This window comes from Etheostoma spectabile, chromosome 6 (genome assembly GCF_008692095.1).
Source record: "Etheostoma spectabile isolate EspeVRDwgs_2016 chromosome 6, UIUC_Espe_1.0, whole genome shotgun sequence".
In the NCBI taxonomy this organism is placed as follows: Eukaryota; Metazoa; Chordata; class Actinopteri; order Perciformes; family Percidae; genus Etheostoma; species Etheostoma spectabile.
Genome location: NC_045738.1, coordinates 9,488,383 through 9,513,160, shown reverse-complemented (window position 1 = coordinate 9,513,160; position 24,778 = coordinate 9,488,383). Strand labels below are relative to the sequence as shown.

Below are 24,778 nucleotides of genomic sequence, written 5' to 3'. Positions count from 1 at the left end.
GCGTTAAGGAAAAGATGGTAAGGAAAGAGTCAACAGATTTCCACTCCCTAAACCGCTCGGGAAGGCCCCCAGGGATGGAGGGATGAGTGAGAGGGAGAGAGGGAGAGATGGAAGAAACCATGTCAGCAGGAATTACTATCACTGTCACAAGCAGGCGTGAGAAGCAACCCCCGTTCTCCTCCCCTCCCTTCGTACCAACACACACACAGGGGCTCACACACACACACACACGCTTTGTGACGCATGCTCATATACAGGTGTGGTACAAAGACACACACACGCTGCCAATAGTACCATCACCCTGCCTGCATACACACTCGCACATGGCTGTTCAGACTCTGGGGAGAGCCTGAGTAGGAATTACACCCATTGAGAAGTGTGTGTGTGTGTGTGTGTGTGTGTGTGTGGTGTGTGGTGTGTGTGTGTGTGTGTGTGTGTGTGTGTGTGTGTGTGTGTGTGTGTGTGTGTGTGTGTGTGTGTGTGTGTGTGTGTGTGTGTGTGTGTGTGTGTGTGTGTGTGTGTGTGTGTGTTGTGTGTGTGTGTGTGTGTGTGTGTGTGTGTGTGTGTGTGTGTGTGTGTGTGTTGTAAAAATGATAGTCTCTTTACCCTAGCAAAAAAAAGTACAAAATATGAATGGTATGTGATATTATATGCTTTTCAAACATATCAGATTTTTCTTAGGCTTACAGTAAGATGACAAGATGTGTGTGTGTGTGTGTGTGTTAGCATATTTGGATGTTATTTTTGTAGCAATAACCAGTACCACATGATCTCCGGGTGTGCAGTAATGCGCAGCTTGATCCTGTCTCTTGGTACTCTTGACTGCTATTTTTTCTCTCTGCTTCCTTGTTCTTTTTTCTGCCCTTCCTCCTCTTTTTTTCTTCTTCAACATTTTGTTAAAATCAAATCTTTTATTTATGAGTTCAATGACTGTGTTTTTTTTTTTGAGAATGAGTTCTTTGATCTACCTGCAGTTGTGCAGCTAGATGAGCACAGTATGGCCCGTATGCTATTGCTTTTGTGGAATGTTAAGTTAGCTTGTACCATCTACTACACAGACAGGCCGCTGACACGTTAGTATGCAGAGTAGGAACGTACTGTACAAACAGTAAACCCAACTTTCCTTGTGGCTTGGTTGATAGAATGGTGTTTAAGTTTATTTTTTTAAATATTCATTTATTTACTTTATGTTTTGTTATATTCATCAGAACTGATCAGATGGCTTTAATTCACAGTCTGAGAGCGTCCAGAGTAGGCGTGGTGCTGTTGTGCTGAATGGAAGAGGGGTAAATAGCCTTGTCCCAAATCTCCATAGCTGTGGCCTTGTAGCAGGAGAACTCATGAATCTCATTGCTCTCCTATTCAGTTGGAAATGGAGTTCTTGTACGCAGCGCTCTTCTCAAAACACTGGAAACGCTGCACATTTTATGATTGTGGAATTAATCTGTGTGTCCCAAAATACACCCGCTGACAAATGCCTAGTGATGGAAGTCAAAAAATGCCTTACTCACTACATTTTTTACATTTACGGAGGTTCCCTGATGGATTTCCTTTCAGAACAGCAAATTGTTCGGAGCGGTGTTGTTCTTCATCAAAGGTAGATACTGAATATCTAAATAAGTGCAGTTTTTGTTGTATTTGCTTACTTTGCAACTGATTTACAGTGGACTTTGTGTTACTAATGAAGGAAAAAAAACCTCTCTCACACTGTACCTCGTGTGTGTCAATCTTTCGGGTCCTTGATTCATTACTTAAAGTAGTGGCCAGTCATCTTTAATCCCAAATTAATCAACTAATCCCAGTGAAGCGTAAGGTTGTTGTTGTTAGCACTATGTCAGACGCCATCTGCACCACTCTTCTTGACCCTCACCACTTCCTCTTATTGTGTCTTAACCCTTCATCTGTGTTGTGGAACTTAACTGGCCTTTCTAAGAAATTCAGGATCTTCTGGCCTTGAGTCAGATAATGGCGGCCCGTTATAGAAGCCCAAAAGTTAAAAGCATGAATTTAACGCTAATATAGTGGAGCTGAATATGCTGTATTGATTTTGTAAATAACACACTTACAGTAGCCTTGAAGTGAGTGGACAAATTTTGTGTTTCAATAATGTTATTTCTGTTCTTTTTTGAGCGGATTGATATTAGGCATCAGTGTGAGTGTCCTACCTCTGGTGCAGATATGTGTTCATGTGTGTGACTGCGGGGTCGGGTGGGTGGCTGTGCGTGACTAGAACAGGACAAAGCTGGCTGCCTTGAGGGGGAATAAGGGGGACCTTCCATGCCCCCGATGCACAGAGCGATATGAATCTTAACTGTTGTGACGGAGAAAGATGGAGAGGGAGAGAGAAGCATGGATAGGCTGGGAGGGAGGGAGAGGGGGCCAGTTTAGACTCCTGGGATTCCAAAGCAGTGACCGTGAAAGTGCTTAGATAAACAGAGAGAAAGACAGAGAGGGGAGGGCAAAGTGGAAGAAATGGTGGTGGAAGAAGCAGTGGAGGGAGGAGAGGACTAGAAGGTGTAGGCATGCTGACAGGGGGAGGAAATAAGACCTGCTGAAGATGGGGTGAAAGAAAGCAGATGGGAGTGAAACCAAGTATATAAGTTTTTAAATAGGTTCAGCAAGAGTCAGAGGGACGGGAAGCGGCCAGCTTACACTATTTACTCCTTAACTCTTGTGCCTCTCCAATCTCTTTCTCTCCATCTTCTTCTTCCCTCTGTTTAAATAATTCAGCCATGTTAGCTATATTAGGGCAAGTTTTCTCGATGCGTGTGTGTGTGCGCGTGTGAGTGACTGAAGGACAACTCAAGAGCTTCTAACTGGCCATTCCAACAACCAGCAAATAATCAGACACAGAGAGAACGCAAGAGGGAATGCACACCTGGGATGAATAGTCTATGTTGCCGATCCAGCATCGACCTTCACATCATGGAGAGAGACAAAAACGGAGTGCAAGAATGGGAAAGAGAGTGTCTACGGCATCAGAAGTTTGACCCACTTATTAAATGATGGTTTTCAAAGCCAAGTCTGATTAATAGGCTGAATGTATTTGCGAACTACTCTTTGTGTGTGTGTTGGTGTGTGTTGTGGTGTTGTTTGTGGTGTGTGTGTGTGTGTGTGTGTGTGTTGTGTGTGTGTGTGTGGTGTGTGTGTGGTGTGTGGGTGTGGTGTGTGTGGTGTGGTGTGTGGTGTGTGTGTGTGGTGTGTGTGGTGTGTGTGTTAAGGTTGGTGTTGCTCGCATGTCCTCCTTAACCCACTTACACAGGTGGGCCGTGCTGACAGACCTGAGACACAGATAAGTGTAGTTAAGTATAGTTAATATAATAGATGAGGGTGTAGAACCTATACTGCTAAGACGAGGAGACTCTGTAGGGGAAAAAAAAGGAAAAGAACAATAACACTCTTTTTAAGAAATCAAGACAAAAGTACAAAGGGATATATGAAAACAGTCTATTAGGTTCTGTATCATATTTTCATGGAAAAAGCACTTCACTAATTTATCATTATTACAAACACTGCTACAAATATGGGTCGTATTTGGTTGAATCCCAATTAGTACTTGTTGGGTATAAAAAGAAGTCTGGCAAGCTGCACTTTAGTATGAGTTTGTAAAGCAACTGACAGCTGTGAGCAAGTGGTCAAATCATCTTAAAGTGTGACATCGTGAAAAAACTCAACCTCTAAACTAACCAACAATTTTTTTTATTATCATATTTAAACTGCTGAGCATTTTCCCAAAGCCCAAGACAAAATCTTAAGTATTGTAACATTTTATCAACTAAAATCCCAAAGATATTCAACATACAGTGGTATGATCGTAACCAGAGAAACGCTGCAAATCTTCATATTTGTGTAGCTGTTACTGGAGAATTTTTGTATTTTGTATAACAGTATATGATTGACATCTGGAGTATATATTGTCTGTTTTTGGTAAAATATGAAATATGATTTTCGCCTTTTTTGAATCATTAGAAAAAAAGATCGCCCAGTTCCCCCACAGCTATGCACCAGCTGCCACTTTGGCATGAACCCAATAGGACCGACCTTTGTGTGTTATTTACTTCAAAGTAAACATTGATTTATTTAACACTCTTTATTTAGCCAGACATATCTGCTCCGACACTGTGTGCAAAACTGAAGGGCCCCAACAGCAAAGTTGGAACATAAACATGAGACAAATGATGTTGACACAGTGGATCAGCCCAGCTTTCACGTTGTAGCAATACACTTTGATAGATTTCATAAATAGTTTGAATCATGGCTTTTTGGGTCCACCCATCATCGCTGTCCCTGTCTTCCTTCGTCCGTCCTGTCAGTGTCTGAGCGGTGAGGTACTGTAGCTATATTCAGGTTTATGTGTCCGAGCCTGGCACCTGTACAGATCAGCCCTGTATTTACACTGCAGCTCCATTTAGACTGCAGGAACATGGAGAGCACTTATTACTCGGAGGTTTAGGTTGTCCGACAGAGGGATGCAGAAAAAACACGGATGGAGCGAAAGATGGATGGGTGGGGCATTGGCTTGGCACCAATCCCAGCTTGGGATTGGTTGTTGTCCTGGCAACGGCACGTCTGACCTTATTAACCCTTTCGTACACCGCTCGCCTTACGTGCACTCTGCTTTCGCCCATGCGCATTTCTTTTGCCACACACTTTCCCCGTCACTCTTCTCTGCGTGAGAGCTGAAACTCTTCTTCTTGTGCCCTTTTTTTACCCTTACACTCCTTACAAGCGTGGCCACCTCCACGCAGAGCAGGTGAGGGAGTCAAGTCAGAACACTTAAAGCTGCTGGAGGGCGTAGTGAGTGTTTTTGTCGTTTTTGGGCAAAAAGAACCACAGACTATGTGTCTGCACTCTTGTGCGTTTATATTGTGGACAATAATTTCATACCTCCAGAAAAGTCACTGGAAAGCTTATTTTAGGATCAGACTAGACCACACATGGAGTGGGGTGCCTATGCATGACAGAGCTTTGCCACAAAGGGGGATGATGGTTTCTGCAGACCTGCAGCCGTATCAAAATGGTTCCGATGGATTGGTTTCCATACTGATGGGTCCTCTTGGCCCGGATCATGCAATTTTCCTCAGCTCTTGACGGCCGTAGCTATACATCCTGTTGTGGTGCTGAGTCCCACAGAATGGACACACATACACACAGAGAGGAGGACCTATGTTGTAACAGGCAGAAAATAAGGTCCGTCTTTACCTGAGGCAGAGAATCCCTCAGGGCCTGAAGCAGCAGGTGTGTGCGTTTTGTGGGTCCAGGAGGCAGCCTGCTGATCCACACAGTTTGAATGCCCAGTTTCTCCTGGTCATTTAATGGAGCCTGCAGGGCAAGAAAGCTGCAACCAATCACTTCATCTAGGCTATACACATACACTCACGGCCATCGCTTATGCACCAAATTCATATTGATATGATACAGTGCAATGTGTGTGTGCTCTTATCCTTTTAGTCTGATGAGGGCAGAGGCATTAGGTTTTTCTGATGGTACAGGACTTCCCTCTGGGGAATGGTTTAGCAGAGGCCATAAACCAATAAGATATTAATGCATATATATAGTGTGTGTGTGTGTGTGTGTGGTGTGTGTGTGTGTGTTCATAACATGCATGGAAAGAAAAACCACACACTTAAGTGGATAGAGAAGGAAGAGAATAAAAAGAAGGAAAGTTAGCATACCGTCAACATTTGGAGATTAGGAGATTAAAAATAAGCAACACTTCCTGCTGACCTTGAAGGAAACACACACACACACACACCACACACACACACACCACACACACACACACACACACACACACACACACACACACACCACACACACACAAACGTAGGCATACCAAACAGGAAAGAGCAGATAAGAGCAACAGCTTGTTCCCGTTAAGTCCCTCTTTCCTCTCGATGAGGGGCGGTTGATCACCTTCTTTGGCCACAGTTTGGTGACACCAGATTTAAAGAGGCGGGGTCTGTAGAATGTTGAGTGTGTGAGATTGAAGGGTGGTGGTAAAGGGATTTTTTCTGGCCAGCCGGGCAGCCGGGGTGGTGGGGGGCCCCAGATGGCCAGAGGTAGGGGGTGAAGTCCTTGTTTGTGCGCATTGAGGGGAGTAAGCATCAGGTTAGACACAACATTGGTGTTTAAGGCCTGAAAAACAGCCTGGCTTTGTGTGGAAGGGGGCTTATACAATGGGGGGGGGGGGTCTGCTATGTTTTACATCTGTGCAGAGAAAGATCCAGTAGCAGAGAGGAAATGAGGAACAAAAGGTTTGTTGGACAGGATATCAAGTAGATGAAGTCTTTCTCTTTGTCTCTCGTCCTCTGACTCATGGGTGAAGCACTACAGGTGTATGATTCCTTTTTTGTTTCTTCCTCTGAAGATAGGATAGCCTGTGGAGCATGAGGTTGCTGAGGTTTTGGAGACCTCAAGGAAAGAAGGTTCTCGCTCTTTAGTTCTGCCTTGTCCCTCCTTTCCTTCTGTACTGTCTTTGGGCTCTTTTTGTCATGAACTTCCCTCACACTTTGCATCAGTTATTCTCCACAGTACAGCACTGTTTTCCCCCATGAACAGCTTCTGAAGTCTGGTCTTATTCACCTGCCAACCTTAGAATGCACTGGTTTTTAGGTGTGTTCTTTTTTCTTCAGTCCCTGTCCAGTCAAACCTTTGTTGAGAAATATTTGCACATAATTCTTTGTGATTTAGTTACTGGATGTCACCAGAAAGTGGCACAGCAGAAATCATTAGTAAGTCTCCTCAAAACAGGTGGAACTGAAAGGCTGGTGACATAGTAAGCAGGGCTAGTAGGCAAGCTGCTGTGGCTTGTGAGGTGTAGCAACTTACCACTGTAGCCCACCAAGCTAGCTCGCTGGCATGTTATCTCGGTTGCCAATCGAAAATAAGTTGAAACAACTGCAAATTTTGCAGTTTATGGAAGAGTTTTAGTCTGGCAGCGTTGTATAAAGTTCCATAATGCAACAAAGCTACTCCGGCTCTCCCTCTCCCTAAAAGTTAGCAGTAGCTAGACAGTTTGTAGTTGTTCAGCAGTGCAACATTTTCTGTTCACTAGAATTAAACACAAAAGCTCTGCAGAGATTTACTTATTCTCAGCAGTTCCATTTAAATGAATAGATTTTTGGCCATAAACACAACTGTGACACCCATGACTCACCTGACACATCTACTCATCTTTCATCATGCAGTAAATCCCACCCACCTGCAACACCAAAACTAAAATAAACAATACCATTTCACAAAATCCTCCTCTTAGAGAGCACCAAACCCCCTCCCATTCCCCCAGAAGTATTATTACAGCATCCACCAGAGAGGCCGAAGCTGTGTCATGCTATGCCCAGCCAAGATACAGTGACCACCGCGTGCTGTGCCCAGTCAGCATAGTGACCAGAGTTGGAGATCAGCCTGCTGTGATTGACCACAGAAGAACTGAGGCTCCACCAAGCCTTTCAGCCTCCTGTCTTCACTACAAGGAACCAACTGACTTTTCCTGTGGTCTTGATATTGTTCCCTCAAGCATAAAAGTGTTTATTAAAACTACAGTATCTACAGTAACCATTCATTTGGGATGCATAGTACAGTGTATCATGTTATTAGCATTTCCCTTGTACTATAGTAGAATATTTGTAACCCCCATGTTTATGTGCAGTACATGCGTTAAGTGCCCAAGTGTATTCAGTATGCATAGTACGCAGCTGCTCTGTTCTGTATTCCTGAAGCCATGTTGTGGGATTGTTGCTCCTTTAATTATTCTCTCATATTAAAGGATCAAAGGTCTCTGCCACAGTCAACCCTCTGCATTTCATTACAACTACACACACACACACACACACACACACACACACTCATATACACATGTGTAAATGTGCTTTCGTGTGCACATACACACTAACATGGAAACACAACGGTAGGACATCGGTTATGTTTAATTTTTGCATTTTGAATGTCATATTCTGCAATTATAAAAAGGATAAATGTTAGCCTTTTCAAGTACTCCATTGAAGAGCCCAGCATGTTACTTTTAATTTGGCTCCTCTGCGAGTTTTCTTTATCAACCAAGAGCTTGCACCACTTCTCAGAAGGGTGTCACTGATCACCCTCTGGCATGAGGGATAGTGCATGTTTTATTCTCCTGAAGAGGTGTGTGTGTGTGTGTGTGTGTGTGTGTGTGTGTGTGTGTGTGTGTGTGTGTGGTGTGTGTGTGTGTGTGTGTGTGTGTGGTGTGTGTGTGTGTGTGTGTGTGTGTGTGTGTGTGTGTGTGTGTGTGTGTGTGTGTGTGTGTGTGTGTGTGTGGTGTGTGTGTGGTGTGTGTGTGTGTGTGTGTTGTGTCTCTCTCTCTCTCCTCTGCTCCACCACTGGACTAAACCAATCCTCTCCTTCACTTCCAGAGGATTCTCCTGCTGTTTGGATGCTCTAGCATTCTGTTCTTTTACACCCAGAGCCCTTTGGTGCTACCATGATGCCCCTGTGCTGTCACCACTCTGCTGCACGGTGGCTGGCAGGAGGGGAGGATGCTGTTAGTGTAATTAGGGCGTACCCAAGCCTACCAGGGCCAGAGAAAGGGAACAGGGAGGAAGGAAGGGAAGAGGATAGAAAGAGGGCTGACAGTTTGACATCAGTAGAGCACGCCGTCTCTGTAATTGCTGGCGTGCGTATGGCGCAGGCCAAGGTTGGAAGCTTGTGGGAGAAAGACGGGGTAGTGTAGGATAGAGAGGAATCAGAAATAGGGGGGAGATGCAGTCTCCAAAGTGGGAAGAGATCGAGGCGAGGGAGGGGGTGAGGAGGAGTGCAGATTGGGGGATGGGTGAGAGGGGAAACAGGACCTGAGCAGTGCAGAAGAAGCTTGAGGTGAATGACGTATAGCAGGGGTAGCAGCATGTTGACACAGCACACGTCTATTATTACACACACACACACACACAATTCCACAGCTGGTGCACCTAAGTAAACATTTCTCTGTCTCAAGCAAGTTTCAGAAAGCATAGTACGAAGTGGGTGTGGGTGGGTGCATGTGCGTGTGCACACTGGCTTAATGTGCATTTGTGTTCCCTTAACCAAACAATCAAGTTCTTTTGTTCGGCTGTAATTAGCACACACAGGTAATAGAGCTATCGGGATGCCACACACACACACACACACACACACACACACACACACACACACACACACACATACATGCACGCGCGCGCGCCATTTACAGAGAGGATATTGATCAGAGGAGAGTGTGTGTGTGTGTCCTGAGCAAAGCATCCAGATCAATGGTGTTCTGTCGCGTTGATAGATCGCCAATTCTGCACGATAGCTATTGAGCAGGAAGCAGCTTTTGGTGATACCTGCCTCCAGCGTCTCACCTGCATCCACCACCACGACACACACTTTTCTGCTCCATTATCTCACTCAGAAATACTGCACCTCACTTTTGGGTTCAGAGTTAACAGAAAACGCTGATTTCTATTTCAGTTTTTTAGTTGTGCCATATGCTCTTGTCCTTTCTCCTCTCTATGCACAATCCATCTTTGACACCCTCTGCAGATTTGCTGGACCATCTCAGTCCCCTGCTTCCTATCATGTAATTTCAGTTTTTTCGTCATCTCTGTCTCCTCCTCTCGCTCTCATTTATTCTTTTGGTCTCTTCTCTGTCCGCCTACTTAACTTAAGACTTCTCCGCCGTCTACCGCCATCCTCCCCTCCCCGTTCCACACTTTTTTCTTTTCTATGTTCCTCTTCACTGACTCCCAGCACTCCCTTCCTCTCTCCTCCGCTCTGTCACCCCTCTATAAAGACTCCCACTGATGGTCCTGAACCTTCTGCCCAAGCCATATTCTGCCCCTCATTCTTTTCTCTTGCGCTCCACGTGAAGAGGAGCCCAATTAAAGTCCGTCTCCTCTTTTTCTTCCACTCCATTGTTCACCTCTGTGTGTGTCTGCACTCAGACACTCTAGGGTCGCTAATTAAAACACTTTACTTTCTTTTCTCTTTACTCCACTTTTTTTTGTTACCTGTTCTTCTAACTTTCCTCTTCTTTTGGCTTTCTTATTCATTTTCTTGTGTTCTAATCTATCTGCTCCAACCTGTCTCAACAGCTCTCTTTTCATTAGTCTCCATTGGTCTTTCTCTCTGCTTCATCACAACGTCACTCAATCACGTGCATTCCTTCCCTCCATTTGACATATCTCTCATCATTTATTGTCCCCTGTTTTGTCTTTTCATGCTGTTATGATTCATACGGTAAGGCTGTGGCTCAGTGGTAGAGCGGTTGCCTGCCAATCGGAAGGTTGGTGGTTCGATCCCCGCCCCTGCAGTCATTGTTGAAGTGTCCTTGGGCAAGATACTGAACCCCGAGTTGCCCCCGGTGCTGCGCATCGGAGTGTGAATGTGTGTGAAAGTTTATCTGATGAGCAGGTGGCACCTTGTACGGCAGCCCCGGCCACAGTGTATGAATGTGTGTGAATGGTGAATGTTCCCTGTAGATGTAAAAGCGCTTTGAGCAGTTGTTAAGACTGGAAAAGCGCTATATAAATACAGCACATTTACATTTACATTTACAAAGTCTTATGATTTCTTCATGTTGAATTCACCTCACTTACTTTGTCCTATATCGACTTTCTCAACCTCAATTTGTCTCACATCTTCTCTTCTCTTCCTCCATATTAGTTTGTACACAGGTAACTCTTTATACTGTAGCTGACAGGAAGTCAGAATCTGCGGTCTAAAGAAGCATGCATTATGCAGCTCTTCTGTTCTAATGATGCTGTCTTGTCCAGAGTTGTTGTTATGCCTTAAGCCAATCAACCTTGACTGAAGATGTGGTTGTGCATGCACGTGCACATCCGCATTAGTTTGCGCACGCCTGTGTATATGTGTGCTGTGTAGTAGGAGAGTGGAAAGCAGAGGGAGTCAAGTTTATTTTGCACCAAACTCCCCTCAATGGTCTTAATTAGCATATGAGGGATTGTTGTTCACGCTATCTGTCGCTCAACATGGCTCCCTTGCTAGCCTGGAAGTAAAATGCAGTTGCATCAGTGTGATATATCAAATTGTAAAACATTCTATAAGACATGCAAAACTTTGCTTTATCACCCTGTGTAATCGTTTTGTGTAATATTGATGAACCAGCCGTCTGCTGTATCTACATTCCTCCAGGCACAAAGGAATTATGGAATACCTGTCATCTGTCTTCTTTCTCTCTTTCTCTCTCTGTCTGGGTTTAATCACCTCTCTTCCCCCTTCAGTCATGTATTTCTCCGTGTAATCGTTAACGTGGAATATTAATGTCGCTGTCATTCTGTCTTCCAGGTTAACAGCAGGAGATCTGTCCATCCAGGTGAATCTGAATGACTACCTGGACATTTACTGCCCACACTACCCCGACAAGGCGACCCAGAGTCCCGGGCAGCCGGAGACACTGGCCCTCTACCTGGTGGGAGAGGTCTCTTTCAAGGGCTGCGTGGAGACCAGAGGGGCTATCAAGAGGTGGGAGTGTAACACCCCCTACGCTCCGTTTGGACCAGTGCGCTTCTCTGAGAAGATCCAAAGGTTCACCCCCTTCTCACTGGGGTTTGAGTTTCTGCCAGGGCGCCACTACTACTACAGCTGTGAGTATAGTGTATGTGTGTGGGGGGGGGGGGGGGGGGGTTTCAGAGATTCACGTGGGTTACAGGAAGGGCTGGGTATCATTTAAAATACTTTATATATCGGTACCAAAACGACACCTCTTTAAGTTCCAGGTTCAAGGTTGTTTGTCCAACCAATGGTCAAATTCCCAGAGATTTTCAGGTTAGTATCACTTAAGGCAAAGAACAGTGGCATATCCTTACAATTAAGAAGCTGGAATGAGATGATGTTTGGGATTTTTGCTTACAAATATTTTTACGCCCAAGTATTTCACTGTAACATTAAATATTCACGACTCAATGGGCAAAACTCAAAGTTCAAGCTTTGAAAACATCTAGAACTGGGTAACGTTCTCTCCTCTCAAGACTCAGGTAATCTGCTTCTTCAGGACTTCTTTTTGATAATATGAATTTATACTTGCAGATTCAGTTACTATCATTTCTCATAAAGAATTGAGGTTCAGTGCATCACTAAAAGGTATCAGTTTTTAATATGCAAAGTGCATTTTCACTTAATGTCTTGTAAGACATTTCTTGCTTAAGGCTCCACACACTTGAAGCCAAGTAACACAGCCCACAAAGATGTGCATAGACACCTGTGTTGGAGGGATTGTGGTGGCCAGCCTGCCCAACATTTTTAAGGGATAAAAAGTTTGAGGGCAACTTTAGCCCATGTGTTTTTATTAGGCTTTGAGTGTCAACAAAAAAATCAATTGCTGACATTAGGAGAACCTCATAAGGAGGTAAAAACAGGAGGGTATACATCATTACTGTTTTCCATTAAATCATGCTGAATTAAATTAATTTGATGTTTTCTTAAACCTGTAGGCTGTTACACAATTTTATTGATGTTTTTTTCTTCCTCATTTCACTCTCCTTTGCTTCTCTTGCCTCACTTATTTATTTCAAACCATTGGAGGGAGAAAAGGGAGGGAGAGACACAGAAGATGGCTGAGTGGCTGTAAAATCCAGTTTTTTTTTTTTTCTTACTTTTTACAACTTCTGGTGTCAGTCCAACCAAGAGGGCAGGACATGAAACAAGACAGCATATGAAAGAGTCAAGTGAATGCATGGTATGGAAGGGTGACAACAAAGAGACAGATGGACCGCAAAGTGTAGGAGGAAGAAATGAAGATCAATACAGGACGACAGTGAGGTGTGGGAAATAAAAGGCATGCAGAGAAGCAGACAGAGGTAGAGAAGCGTAGAGGAGTGACTGAGAAAGAGAGAGAGAGAGCAAAAGATGGACACTGTCTGACAGTAAAGGGAGTGAGGGTTGGGGGGGGACGCCGGATGAGAAGAATCCACACTGGAGAGAGACAAGGGAGAGCAACAAAAGCAATGGAGAAAAGGGATGGATGGGAAGAAGAAAAAGAGGAATCTTTACATAAATTACTGTTGCGGTCCAAGGGACAATGGGGCATTGTGAGGGCATGAGAGAGTGCTTCCACACACACACACACACACACACACACACACACACACAACACACACACACCACACACACACACACACACACACACACACACACACACACACACACACACACTTTCTAACGCACACATGTATATATGTACACACACTCACATACTGGGCTATTGTGGTTGTTCAGGCCAGTTCAGAGAAAAGCAACAATGGAAAACACCCCCCACCCCCTTCCCCGGTCGGGCCACATCGGGCTTGCAGTGATTGTGTGTGTTTTGTCTACATCAAAGATAAGGCGTAAAGTTAGTCCAAATGTCTGGCTCCGGGGTCTGTGTGCTGAATGGGCCCGCGGCACTGGAGACAGTATAATGGCATTAGCCTGGGAGAACAGTACAATAGTATTAGAAACACTAATGGCATTAGCTGGCTCAGTCTGAGCTGGGCTGATCTCCTCTCTACAGCTCCACAGACTATGATACTGACAGCCCACTGTCTCTGGCTCTCCGCCTGACCTGCTGACCAACGCCCGCTGCTTCTCCATGTCTAGATCCACACAAACAGGAAACACCTTGAAATCCTCTGACCGTCAGTTGCTCCTAACGTGGAACCATTTGAGGCAACAGCAACGTTTCCAGGGGACACCTAAAACTAAAGAATGCATGCACTAGCAAATAGTCAAACACAAATTTGTGTGATCCCATTGTTGAAACTGAAATATATATTTAGCAATAGAAGTTTGACAAAAACAAATTTTAAAGAACGCCTCAAGGCATATTTTAATACATATAGAATACTCTGCTTTGAATAATTTTCTAATATATTCTTTCAACACAAAAAAGTTAAATGAACTACTTTAATTTTTTTTACATTACTTTGCTCAGATTTAAAAAAACAAAAACAACTTATAAAACCTATGAATATGCAAATATTGTTCATATGAAACGTTTAACTACCAGATATAAGATGTCTCTTACTTTCTTAGTCCATTCTACCTTTTGTATGTGCCCTGGAGTTTTCAAGTTTCTACATCCCACTTGCATGCTGGACTATGATTTGCTTTCAAACTAGTAGTGATGTCATAAAATCCTGCTCGTACGTACACTTCTTTTAACTGAGATTTAAGGTGAGAACAGAGAAATGTTCTCCCTTCAGCAGATGAATGTGAAAAGCCTTCTAGTGTCAAACTCAGCACATATATCATTCTGCACAGTGAAGCTCATCAACACAAGTGAAGTAACAGCACGCAAATGTCCTTTTTGAATGGAGGGGGACAAATCTCTGAAAAAAAGGTCATCTTCCAACATCAGTGACAAGTGGTAATCTGAAGAAAATTGCGTGTCGTGGCATGTTCGTCAGTTTTTATTTTCCCCTGGAAACTCGTGTAGTGTTGAAACTCACATTTGACGTGTTGCGTATGACTTTCTGCAGCATTTCTGTATTTGCTTGTACGTTCTGTACTTGTGAAAGTGCTCCCCTCTTAGCTTGTGTTTCATTTATTAGCAGCCTTTTTTTGTTAATCCGACATATGTGCTGTCAACATGATGAAGATGTTTTGTCTGTGTGAGTTGAGCTCTCTCAGCCATTTTAGATAGTGCCCTATAACTTGGTCCCACTGCTATTCAGTGCTGTAACTTATCAGTTGAAATAGATACAAAGTGAGACAGACTGTTAGTGATCATACACTCAGCTTGTGTGGTGGGTCCCTGTTGAGATAGCAGCTGTTTGTGAATAATTCAAATATAAAGCTCTTCAACTGCAGATTCCAGACAGATTTGTTTTGTTAAAGCAATGCTAGACTGACAGGTAATACAGCTGATGTTTGCCAGTCTTCCCATATGAGCTATAATCAGTGTTGATATCGGAGCAGTTGCTTCTTCTTTTTTTACGGCTGCACTCTCAAACGCGTATTTTATTGTTTTTATTTAGTTGTGCAAATAAGTGTGAAGTAGTGTCTGTGACACAGGCAGATGGTGTGATTCTTTTTATTGATATCATGCGTTGTGTGAGGTATTGACATGGTGGTCGCTGCTCTTTAGCTTTTTTTTGTCATATAAATTCTTCAAACATAACAAGAGTTCTGAAAGAATGGATATAATGGAAAGATTTCATCTGGCATTATGCAAATTTCTTTTATGTGACACTTTAGCATTTTGAATACTAACCACTTGGTGTGTTTAATAGGTAAGCAGCATATTTAAATCTTCCTCTCTCACTCTTTTTGTTGTTTCTAGCTCTACCCGCAGATGAAGGCCCTCCTCTGCCATGTATGAAGTTGCGTGTCACCGTGTGCTGTGAGCCCAGTGAGTACACTCCTCTTTTCATCTGTTCCTCCTTTCATGCTCTCCCCTTTGTACACCAAGAGACTCCTCTCTCTATCTCTCTCATCTCCACTACCAGGGCATGGTCTTCAGACTGCTCCTCATCCCCACTGCTATTACCCCTCTCTTTCTGAATGACGGTAATGCTCTAATTCTCCACTTTTATCAAGGAAATTCATCTTTACCCCTCAGAATCTTGCATTATCTTTAACCTTGTAAAATGAGATTTACTCCACTCTCCACTTTTAAACCAAATTGGATTGAGGTTTTTTAAAGCATTAGTCCCCTATATTTTTTTTTCTCCTATCTCTCTCTTTGTTCTCCTCCCTTCCTCGATTCTCTCCTTTTTTACCTCCTTGTCTCCCTCATTCTCCCACTCTCCATCTCTCTGTCCCAGTGTGAAATTCCCAGAGTTGATCTAATCCAGAACACGCCTGGAGTAATGTTAGTCTTCCAGTCCAATGAGCTGCCCATTCCGGTTGGGAATGTTGCCCAGTCCCTGTGGGAATTGTGTGTGTGTGTGTGTGTGTTGTGTATGTGTGTGTTTGTGTGTGTGTGTGCTTGCTTCCTCATATGCGTGTCTGAGACGTCTGTCCCAGTTCCCATCCCAGTGCTCTCTGCAGGGGGCTTGTCGTGCTGTCCCAGGCTGAACCAACACACTTTTTTCCAGGAAAGCTGGTCGCAAGGTTGCTTGTCTCTGCATGTGTGTGAGACCCGTTCACTAAATCCCTATGTGCCGTCTAACAAATACCTCCCAACGGCGCCGCCTCGATTAAATTTGTGTCATTTTGATGTAAGGTAAAAAAAATATTAAAAGGCGGAATAAAAAGAGCCCCATCCGTCTCAAATGAATTCTTAAATGCCATCCCTGTTCTGGCGCGAGACAGGGAGTAATTTGCTGCCTTATTACCAGAGTGAAGACTGATGACTTTTTTAACATGTTAATTATCCTGCTGTCATTAATTAGAAATACCACGGATAGTTGTTCAGTGAGAAACTGCTAATGTAGTCTTTTGACCCAGCCTATCTGAGCCGAAAATAATCAAATATTTGGAATCACCTGGATTAGGCATGCTGGGAGACACATTTGACTTTACATTAGAAAGACTTCAACCCAAAAAGATGCACATACTTCCATCTCCTGTTTCATTTATTTGTTTTCTCTTTCTTTTTCTCTCTCTCTCTCTCTCTCTCTCTCTCTCTCTCTCTCTCTCTCTCTCTCTCTCTCTCTCTCTCTCTCTCTCTCTCTCTCTCTCATCCTGTTCCTTAACCAAAACTAATCCCAAGTAAATGTCAGGATCTCTCTCTCCTTGTCTTCCATTGCCCCCACCCAACTCTCCTGCTCTTTCTTTCTAGTCTTCTGTCATTCCTGAAGTGGCACTAATCCTCCCCTTCTCTCTGTCTCCTCAGCTCTCTCCGCCCTTCCTCATTTTTTATGATCTTTCGCTACTGGCGCAAAACTAATCTAGGCACCATCCATGGCAGTCTCTTACACTTCCTCCTCCCTCCCCCTGGATTCCGCCCCACCCCTCCACCCAATTCCTCCTTACCACCACCTCCTCCACCTTTCCTGTGTCTTCTCTTTCTCTTTGTTGTATCTCCATATCTACCACACAGTTATTCATCGACTCCCCGCTCACCGCTGCTCCGCTCCATCTCTGTTGTGGGCATGCTGTGCGTAGAGTGCGTTGGGATGAGAATACATGAGGCCAGAGAAAGAAGAGCAAATGAGATAGAGGAGATGAAGGAGAGTTTGAGGGTGTCTCTCTTTCTCTCTCTTTCTCTCTCTCTTTCTCTTTTTGACTGTCCATTAGTGGTGGTTTACCACAGCTGTTTTGTTGTTCCCTGTGGCAACATCTTACATACCCTCGGGTTTCTTCTGGTCAGGTTCCCTTTAATCTGACAGGTAGCATGGCAACAGGGGTGTGTGTGTGTGTGTGTGTGTGTGTGTGTGTGGTGTGTGTGGTGTGTGTGTGTGTGTGTGTGTGTGTGTGTGTGTGTGTGTGTGTGTGTGTGTGGTGTGTGTGTGTGTGTGTGTGTGTGTGTGTGTGTGTGTGGGTGTGTGTGTGTGTGTGTGTGTGTGTGTGTGTGTGTGTGTGTGTGTGGTGTGTGTGTGTGTGTGTGTGTGTGTGTGTGGTGTGTGTGTGTGTGGCCCTTGGTGATGGCAGCCTCTTGTCCTTCAGCTACATCTCTTATCTAACTTCAAACCGTGCACTTCTCTCCCCAAACTTATTTTTTTACTTCCGGAAAGAATGTGATTAAATGGTATTTCCATGCGGGGATGCCCTGTTGTGGGTGTTTTAATTAATTATAAGCGAGCACACACACACACACCCCTGCCTCACACTGGTCTGAAGGACAGTGATGACAGTGAGAGGGTCCGTCAGGTACGCTGTCATTGCTGCAAGGTCAGCTACCGCTGGCCAGTCCCTCGGTTTCCTCTCCAGTGTGTAAACGTGTGTGTTTATTGCCTTAATTTAACCCAAAAACACAACCAACCACGCAAGACAGCTTTAGTGACGCAGGAAGCTCCTAATGACCTCCTGGGTGTGGGTGTGTGTGGGTGGTTGTGTGCGCGTGTGAGATGTTTCCTCGTCCTGGTTGTTTGCGTGCAGCATTGTAAAGCATGATTTGGCTTTGTTTTAAGTTTTGGTTATGTTTTTATTGGCGCAGTGATGTGTGTAATGATATTTATTGGAACACAGCGCTGTCGTGAATCACGTCAGACAAAGTGCTTTGGTGAAAGGTGTTTGAGTCTGTGTTGCATCAGGAAGCAAGGCTCTGAATCGGCATCAGCATACTGGTGTTGTGAAATCTCGGGCGCCCTTTCACCGGCTCGTTTCGCCTCTCACTCCATACTTCTCTCTCCAAACTCCTCCTGTTTGTCTCTTCCTTTCCTTGTCGCTCTGCCTCTCCGCCTTTCTCTTTTTGCCGCCATCCTACTGTGAGAAACCATTATAGTCCAACTTCCCTCTCCTTCTAATTGATTCTCGTCCCCTCACCGTCTCTCTTCCCTTGTTCTCCTGCTGTGAGCAGTCCATTGCATTCATTTCAGTTTGCAGAGCTTCACCATTTTCCCCACTTTCTTTCTTTTTTTTTTTTTTTAAGAAATGTCTTACATCGCTGCCCTCCTTTACCCCCTCCACTCTCTCCCAAATACCTTTGTACCCTCTGAACTCCATACACACAAGGACACAACTCGGACACAGACGCACACACCGCTTGCTCATCCGCGCTCTCTCCGATCCCAAACTCGAAACTCTGAATTTGACTTTAACCACTTTCGGCGATTTGCGTTTTTACGTTCACTGTTTTTCCGCTTTAGCTATTTATTTATTTTTTTCTTCATTTTTAATAAAGCACTACAGTTATGGTTGTATTAGCTCCTGTGTGTGTAAAATGGCGGCATGAGAGGTGGGATGGTGGAACAGTGTCTGTCTCTGCAGTGGGGTGTTCTGCCGACCGGAGAACACACACACACACACGCACACACACTGGCACACGCACACACACACACTCACACATTTAGCAATGGTTGTGCATGTACAGTTACACATGCTGCATGTTTCTGACTGCACTGCAGAGACAGCACAGTTCTTGCAGTCATGCCACCATGGTCGCCATTTTGTGGCGGTGCATGCCATGACCAAAATTATGAGGTTGACACAAACTAGTGGTCCTTGATGTTCAACTGTTGCGCAAATTATGTGATTAAAGTCAGATCAAAACACACATATCACACACAGCCGGGTAAACACAAGGCATTTAACGTTTTAGTTTTGAAGTGCGGCGGTTACACTCACACACGCACACATTATTTTTCAGTGAAGTTTTTCCTCTACCCAAGTAAATAAGTTTGATTTAAACATATTTACACTTATCATAAGATAATTATTCATTTTATAGCTTTGTTTACAGTATCTGAAATATACATAAATAAATCTGTAAAAAACTGACTAAAGAAGAGTTAAAGTCATATAACCAGGGTTTTTGTTCTTATAAGTAATTTGCTAGATTTGCTAATTGATTTAAAATTATACACATTTTTATGCTTCAGTTTTATCAACAAATTTAAACATGAAAGTACAGCTAATTAATATAAATAAGAAATAATATGTTGTTTAATTGTATTAAAATTTGTTGATTGCAGAAATTTAAACCTTTTCCATTAATAAACACAATGATGATGATTTTTATTTATGTGTAAATGCAGCAGCAGTATTTAAATCCTGAAATGTTACTATTCTCTTTTGTCTGCTTAGATTTTTTTCCCCTTCAAAAACTCACTATTACAGTTTCATAGACGGGCATGTGCACACACACGGCGACTCAACCAGAGGCCCAGACCCAGCATGCTATTTAATGCTTCGTTAACCCCTAGATGTTCGTTGAGTTGTACAGAACCTGGGAGTCATTTAGTGTCTCATGTCTGTCGAAGCGACACATTGCTGCAGAAACCTGTAGGTACTAGATGGAAACACCCTCATTTAATAAATCTTCCACTATGTGACAATACAGCCCACAAGTTGTCCCATTTCTTCTCTCATAATCTCAGTCACCGTGTGTGTGTGTGTGTGTGTGTGTGTGTGTGTGTGTGTGTGTGTGTGTGTGTGTGGTGTGTGTGTGTGTGTGTGTGTGTGTGTGTGTGTGTGTGTGTGTGTGTGTGTGTGTGTGTGTGTGTGTGTGTGTGTGTGTGTGTGTGTGTGTGTGTGTGTGTGTGTGTGTGTGTGTGTGTCTTAGACATTGGTTCAAGGCCAAAGATCGATTTAATAACGGCTGCAATTGTACAGCCTCATCCCAGTTTTCTGACCTTTTCGTTCTTTTTGTGAGGGGTTTTACCCGTTTCCGCTTTTTAGTCTCTCCACCTGTATTTTTTGTGAAGCTTTTCCTCTTCTTTTTACCAGCGCTCCCACCCCTCCCTATCCCTTCATCTTAACCATCCCTCCATCATTCCCTCCATTATGTCCTTTTAGTCGAACCCCTGCTGAGAAAGTGACGCCCAGACACAAACAACCCCCCCCCTCACGTCTCTTTCTCTCCCTCCCTTTTCTCCCTGTCTGACCTTGTTTCAATCTTTTCTTTTCAACCTTTTTTTTACCATACTTTCTCACTCGGGTCTCCACTGCTCTTCCTTTCATCTTCTGTCCACATCTTGGTTTCGCTCTGTCATTTTGAATTTTCATGTGTTTTTTCCTCCTTTTTCATTTCCTGTATCCTCTCTGTATAATCTCGATCATTCTTACTCCTCCTAATTTACATAACACTATCTTTTCCTGTTGCCATGCTTTTCAAGCTCTTTTTTTATCCGACCTTTAAGAGAATTTGCATAGAGGACATATTTAGGGTTGAGCAGCCAGTCAGTACACATTTTTCATGGCGTAAGGCTTTGAGTAATGGTAAATACCTTACCCTGGTCATTTGTCTGTTTCTTGCTCCTTTGGTTCCACAAAGCAGTAGCTTTATTGAGAAAGTTAAGCATACGAAAATGACTAATCAGCAACTTGTTTCTTTGCCTCAACTTTATTTAAATCTTCTCTCCCCTCTCTCCTATTACAGCATCAGAGGGTTCAAAACAAATACAAGGTGAGAGGAAACATTTTTAAACTCAATGTATTATTAAGCATTGCATCTTTATAATTTGTTGGTTACATATGCACAATTGCATATTTGATATTTCTGTTCTTCTTCTAATCATTTAAGTTCAAATGTAATTTATTTTCAAAAATCAGTAATAACAAAAATATGGTGCATTATCTGTATGAAATAATGAAAATGACAACATACTTAAAACTCAATTTTGATTGATCAGGACACCAATACGTTACACCTACAGTTTATGTGATCGCTAAAAACCTCATTCCAGAACAATGGCCATGAATGTGCTTTTGTAACATGCATCTCTCTTCTGGGACATTTTTCTACACGATTTTTGGAACCTGGATGCAGGTTTTTTCTCCTGTTCAGCCACTGGAGCATCAGTGATATAGGGCGATAAGGCAGTCTGTGTTACAATTCATCCCAGAGGTGCTTTCTTCTAAGGTTTTCTACGGCTACGCCAGTCTCCGAAAACAAGGATCTACCACCAAATATTGTCACAAAGTTAGGAGCGCACACCATTGTCAATAATATGCTGTAACGTTAAGATTTTCATAAATTGGAATTAGGCGCTGCTGAGCCCAAGCTGTCGACCAAAAGTCACAATAATGTCCACATACTTTTGGCCATATTGTGCATTTCATACAAACTTTTTAATTCCTAAAGTTTCCTTCTCTCTTTCAGAAACTGTACCTGAAAGTAGTACGTGCTCACTGAGGACTGCTTCACTTCCACTCCTCCTCATCCTTGTCCTCCTCTTGTTGACCACCTGACTTCCTCGTTCCTCCTCACCGCTGACCTCATGCCCGTTTTCCCCCAGATCGGGGGATATTATTCAGACGTTCAAGTACACAACGCAGTCTACGCTCAGACATTGAATGGCATAATGCAATCTATGCTAAGCTAGTGCATATGACAGATTTTACCTTGTGGCTGGTTTACCTGTCAAATTCCAGAAAGAAAGAATCCGGGTGTCTTATCCAGAACGGGGCTACAGTGACTCAGGGACAGAGAAGCCGAATCTCAGTGATTCAGTTTTTGTTATTTTCTTCAGAATATTACACACAGAGCAAGGCTGAATCATAAGACTCATATCCCACTGCCAGAAGAACAATGAGTCTGTCTGGAATTGTTCCATCCAAGTTTTCTCACTTTTTCACGTTCCGGTTCTCATTTTTTCCTCATTGTGTTTTTGTGTATTTACGAAAAGCTGCCTTCTGTTTAAAATGGGGCCAAATAAACACCAGGTTGGAGGTCAATCAGTTAGCTGGTGACTTTTTTTTTTTAACATGGTTAGACAAGTTACTGACACATTTTTGTCTCATTTGCATCGAATTAGGATAAATATGTCAAACTGTTTTAACGAATTAGATTTCGGAAATAAAGTAGTTTTAGGAGGAAATGGGGAATGTTTTGGAATAGTCAAGCAGGGCTGCTGCGCCCCCTACTGGGATTATACTGGTTTAACTGGAGTTGGACTGGGTTGGCCATAAAGTCAGATTGTGGTGTTGTTTGGTAATAATGGGACATGGGACAGAGTTTGTCCTCTGATTGGACCCCCTGTTGTTCTGCTTCCCTACGCCTCTCTCTGTTTCAGAATAAAGCACTGAACAGAGGGGTTTATGGGTAAACGGAGAGCATCAGCTCCCCACACTCCACTGAACATGCGGCGGACCACTGAGGAGGCTGATTGCTCGATGATTCTGGTGACCAACAAGTGTGCTGATATGCACACAAGCTTTTTGTTCCTTTTGTTGTCCTTTTTTTTAAGCAGGACCCTTGATCTTAGGTTTTACTGGATAGTTAATGTATTCTGCAAAATGAGATATATTAACTGCATAATTCAATATTTTGGTAAGAACTGATCTCTGATATTTAAGTGCAAAAATACTTATTTGGCATACACAAACAATGATTTATATTCTAGATGTCTTATGTGTATGGACTGGTATTTTCAATATCCTCTGCTACAATTTAGTTTTTTTTGCTAAATATTATTTTAACGAAATTGCTTTAATTGAATGTCATAGATTAAGACAAAATATAATATCAAAATATCATAATGACTAAACACTTTAAATTGAAATTAGAGATAATGTAGGTGTGTGTTTTTCATTGAAATTAAATGAACTTTTATATGTTTATAGTTACATGGTTATTCTCCCACAGAATTTGAGTGACATAAGCTCGGGAAATTGAATAGTTGTTTAATTTATTAAACCGTTTATTCCATCTTAAAAGAAAATTACATTATTGGCACTTGTTATATTTTTCCTCATGTTGTTAATCACACCCGTAAGGCCACTTGTTTTTGTTTTTTTATTTCCTAAATGGGTGATAAAACCGCTGTTTGAAGATGTGTTAAATGTTTTTAGTGATGTAGACTTTTTCAATCATGTACAACTAGGAATTTGTTTTGATTGTTCTGCTTTCACATTTTAGTGAAGAACGTAGCTTCTTCTGTGAAGAGCCAACTGCAATCTGAGCCCTTCTTTTTTTCTTTTACGCGGCAAGACAACAAAAATAAATACGATTGCATTTAAATGCTTCCAGTCAATCGTATTTTAACTTTTGAAAGTATTGAGGTTTTATGTAACTGAAGGTTTCTGTACCAACACACACACACACAACTCTTATTTGCAGAACACATCCAGTGTAATACACATGGGTGTGAAGATAGGGAGACCTTAGGGACTTGAAATGACCTTGTGGTGCAAGAGGCCATTGCAATGTGAGTAACTTAGAGACTATCGAGCTGAATTTGTATTTATGGGCAGCCAAAGCCTGATATAACTCCAGTACACTCCTGGCATTAATAGACCCTAAAGCATCATTGCCAATACATCGACCTTAAAGTAACTGTATTTCTTTACAGTAAACACAGAACTGAGGTAGAAAACAAAGCAAGAGGAGATGATTTTGTTTTTTAAATGTGAAAATGTACATCATGATAAGCTTTAAAATGCGTTTTCATTTATGTAGGCAAGAACCTCTTGTGAAGCCAGAAAGGCAATTTCCTGGATAATAGGGCTAATGCTTCTATTTCATGGTTTATGATCACTTCTGATGACATGTTTGTCAGTGTTGAGGCATGCTATGAGCTGGCTTTGATTTTTGACCTTCACAATTTTCAAAGCCCATGTTTTTATTCTTTTTCGATTGTGAATGATGAAGTAAACATACTGAAATCAGCAAAAAGTGGGGAATACTTTTAGACCAATGTTGAAAGAAAAGGACTTAAAAAGCAGCAGCAGTAATGCGAGCCTGTGTCCACTTCCATTTTAGGTGTGTAAAAACTATATGGCTTTATTCCAGTAGAAACATGTATGACCAAAAGCTTTCATGCAATAGTGTGATATTGAGTTTGTTGTGTCTTTGATTCCAGACAACAGTCAAACATTTATTATATTTTCTGAATTTCTTTTAACTTGACAATGTTGATGTTTTGAAGACGTCTGCTGTACGTCGATGTACTAAAGCTGGAAGTGAACTTGCCCTCCGAAATCAAACTTTGTAATTATGGACAGATGTTGCAATATACATTTAGGAGATCATGAAAATCCCACGTCAAAGCTTCCTTCGAGGCTTTCTGGGGCGACTGTGATCCAAAAAAAATTCTGGGACGACAAATTTAGTTTTTAATTATCTGTCAGACTAAAAATAAAACAATCCTTGTTGCATATCCATATTGCCGCTCTCCTTTTCCACCAATGACACTGTAATTATGCAGCAGGTTCTCCTTTCCACAAGTTAGCCTATATTTACTTGGACCTCTGCTGAATATTTAAGGCTCAGATTGCCGGTGTTGATAACATCTTCAGAAAT

General features: G+C 42.7%; 1 protein-coding gene across 1 annotated transcript in view; it reads left to right on the top strand.

Annotated features, from left to right (window-relative positions):
• The window catches only part of efna4 (ephrin A4), a 31,990-nt gene extending 8,493 nt beyond the window's left edge, over nucleotides 1-23,497 (top strand). Inside the window, exons 2-5 of the mRNA XM_032519551.1 lie at nucleotides 11,299-11,597; nucleotides 15,272-15,340; nucleotides 20,915-20,941; nucleotides 21,638-23,497. Of these exons, the coding sequence (XP_032375442.1) occupies nucleotides 11,299-11,597; nucleotides 15,272-15,340; nucleotides 20,915-20,941; nucleotides 21,638-21,726 (484 nt within the window). The 3' untranslated portion in view covers nucleotides 21,727-23,497. The remainder of the gene's footprint in view (nucleotides 1-11,298; nucleotides 11,598-15,271; nucleotides 15,341-20,914; nucleotides 20,942-21,637) is intronic.
• Nucleotides 23,498-24,778: the final 1,281 nt, after the last annotated feature.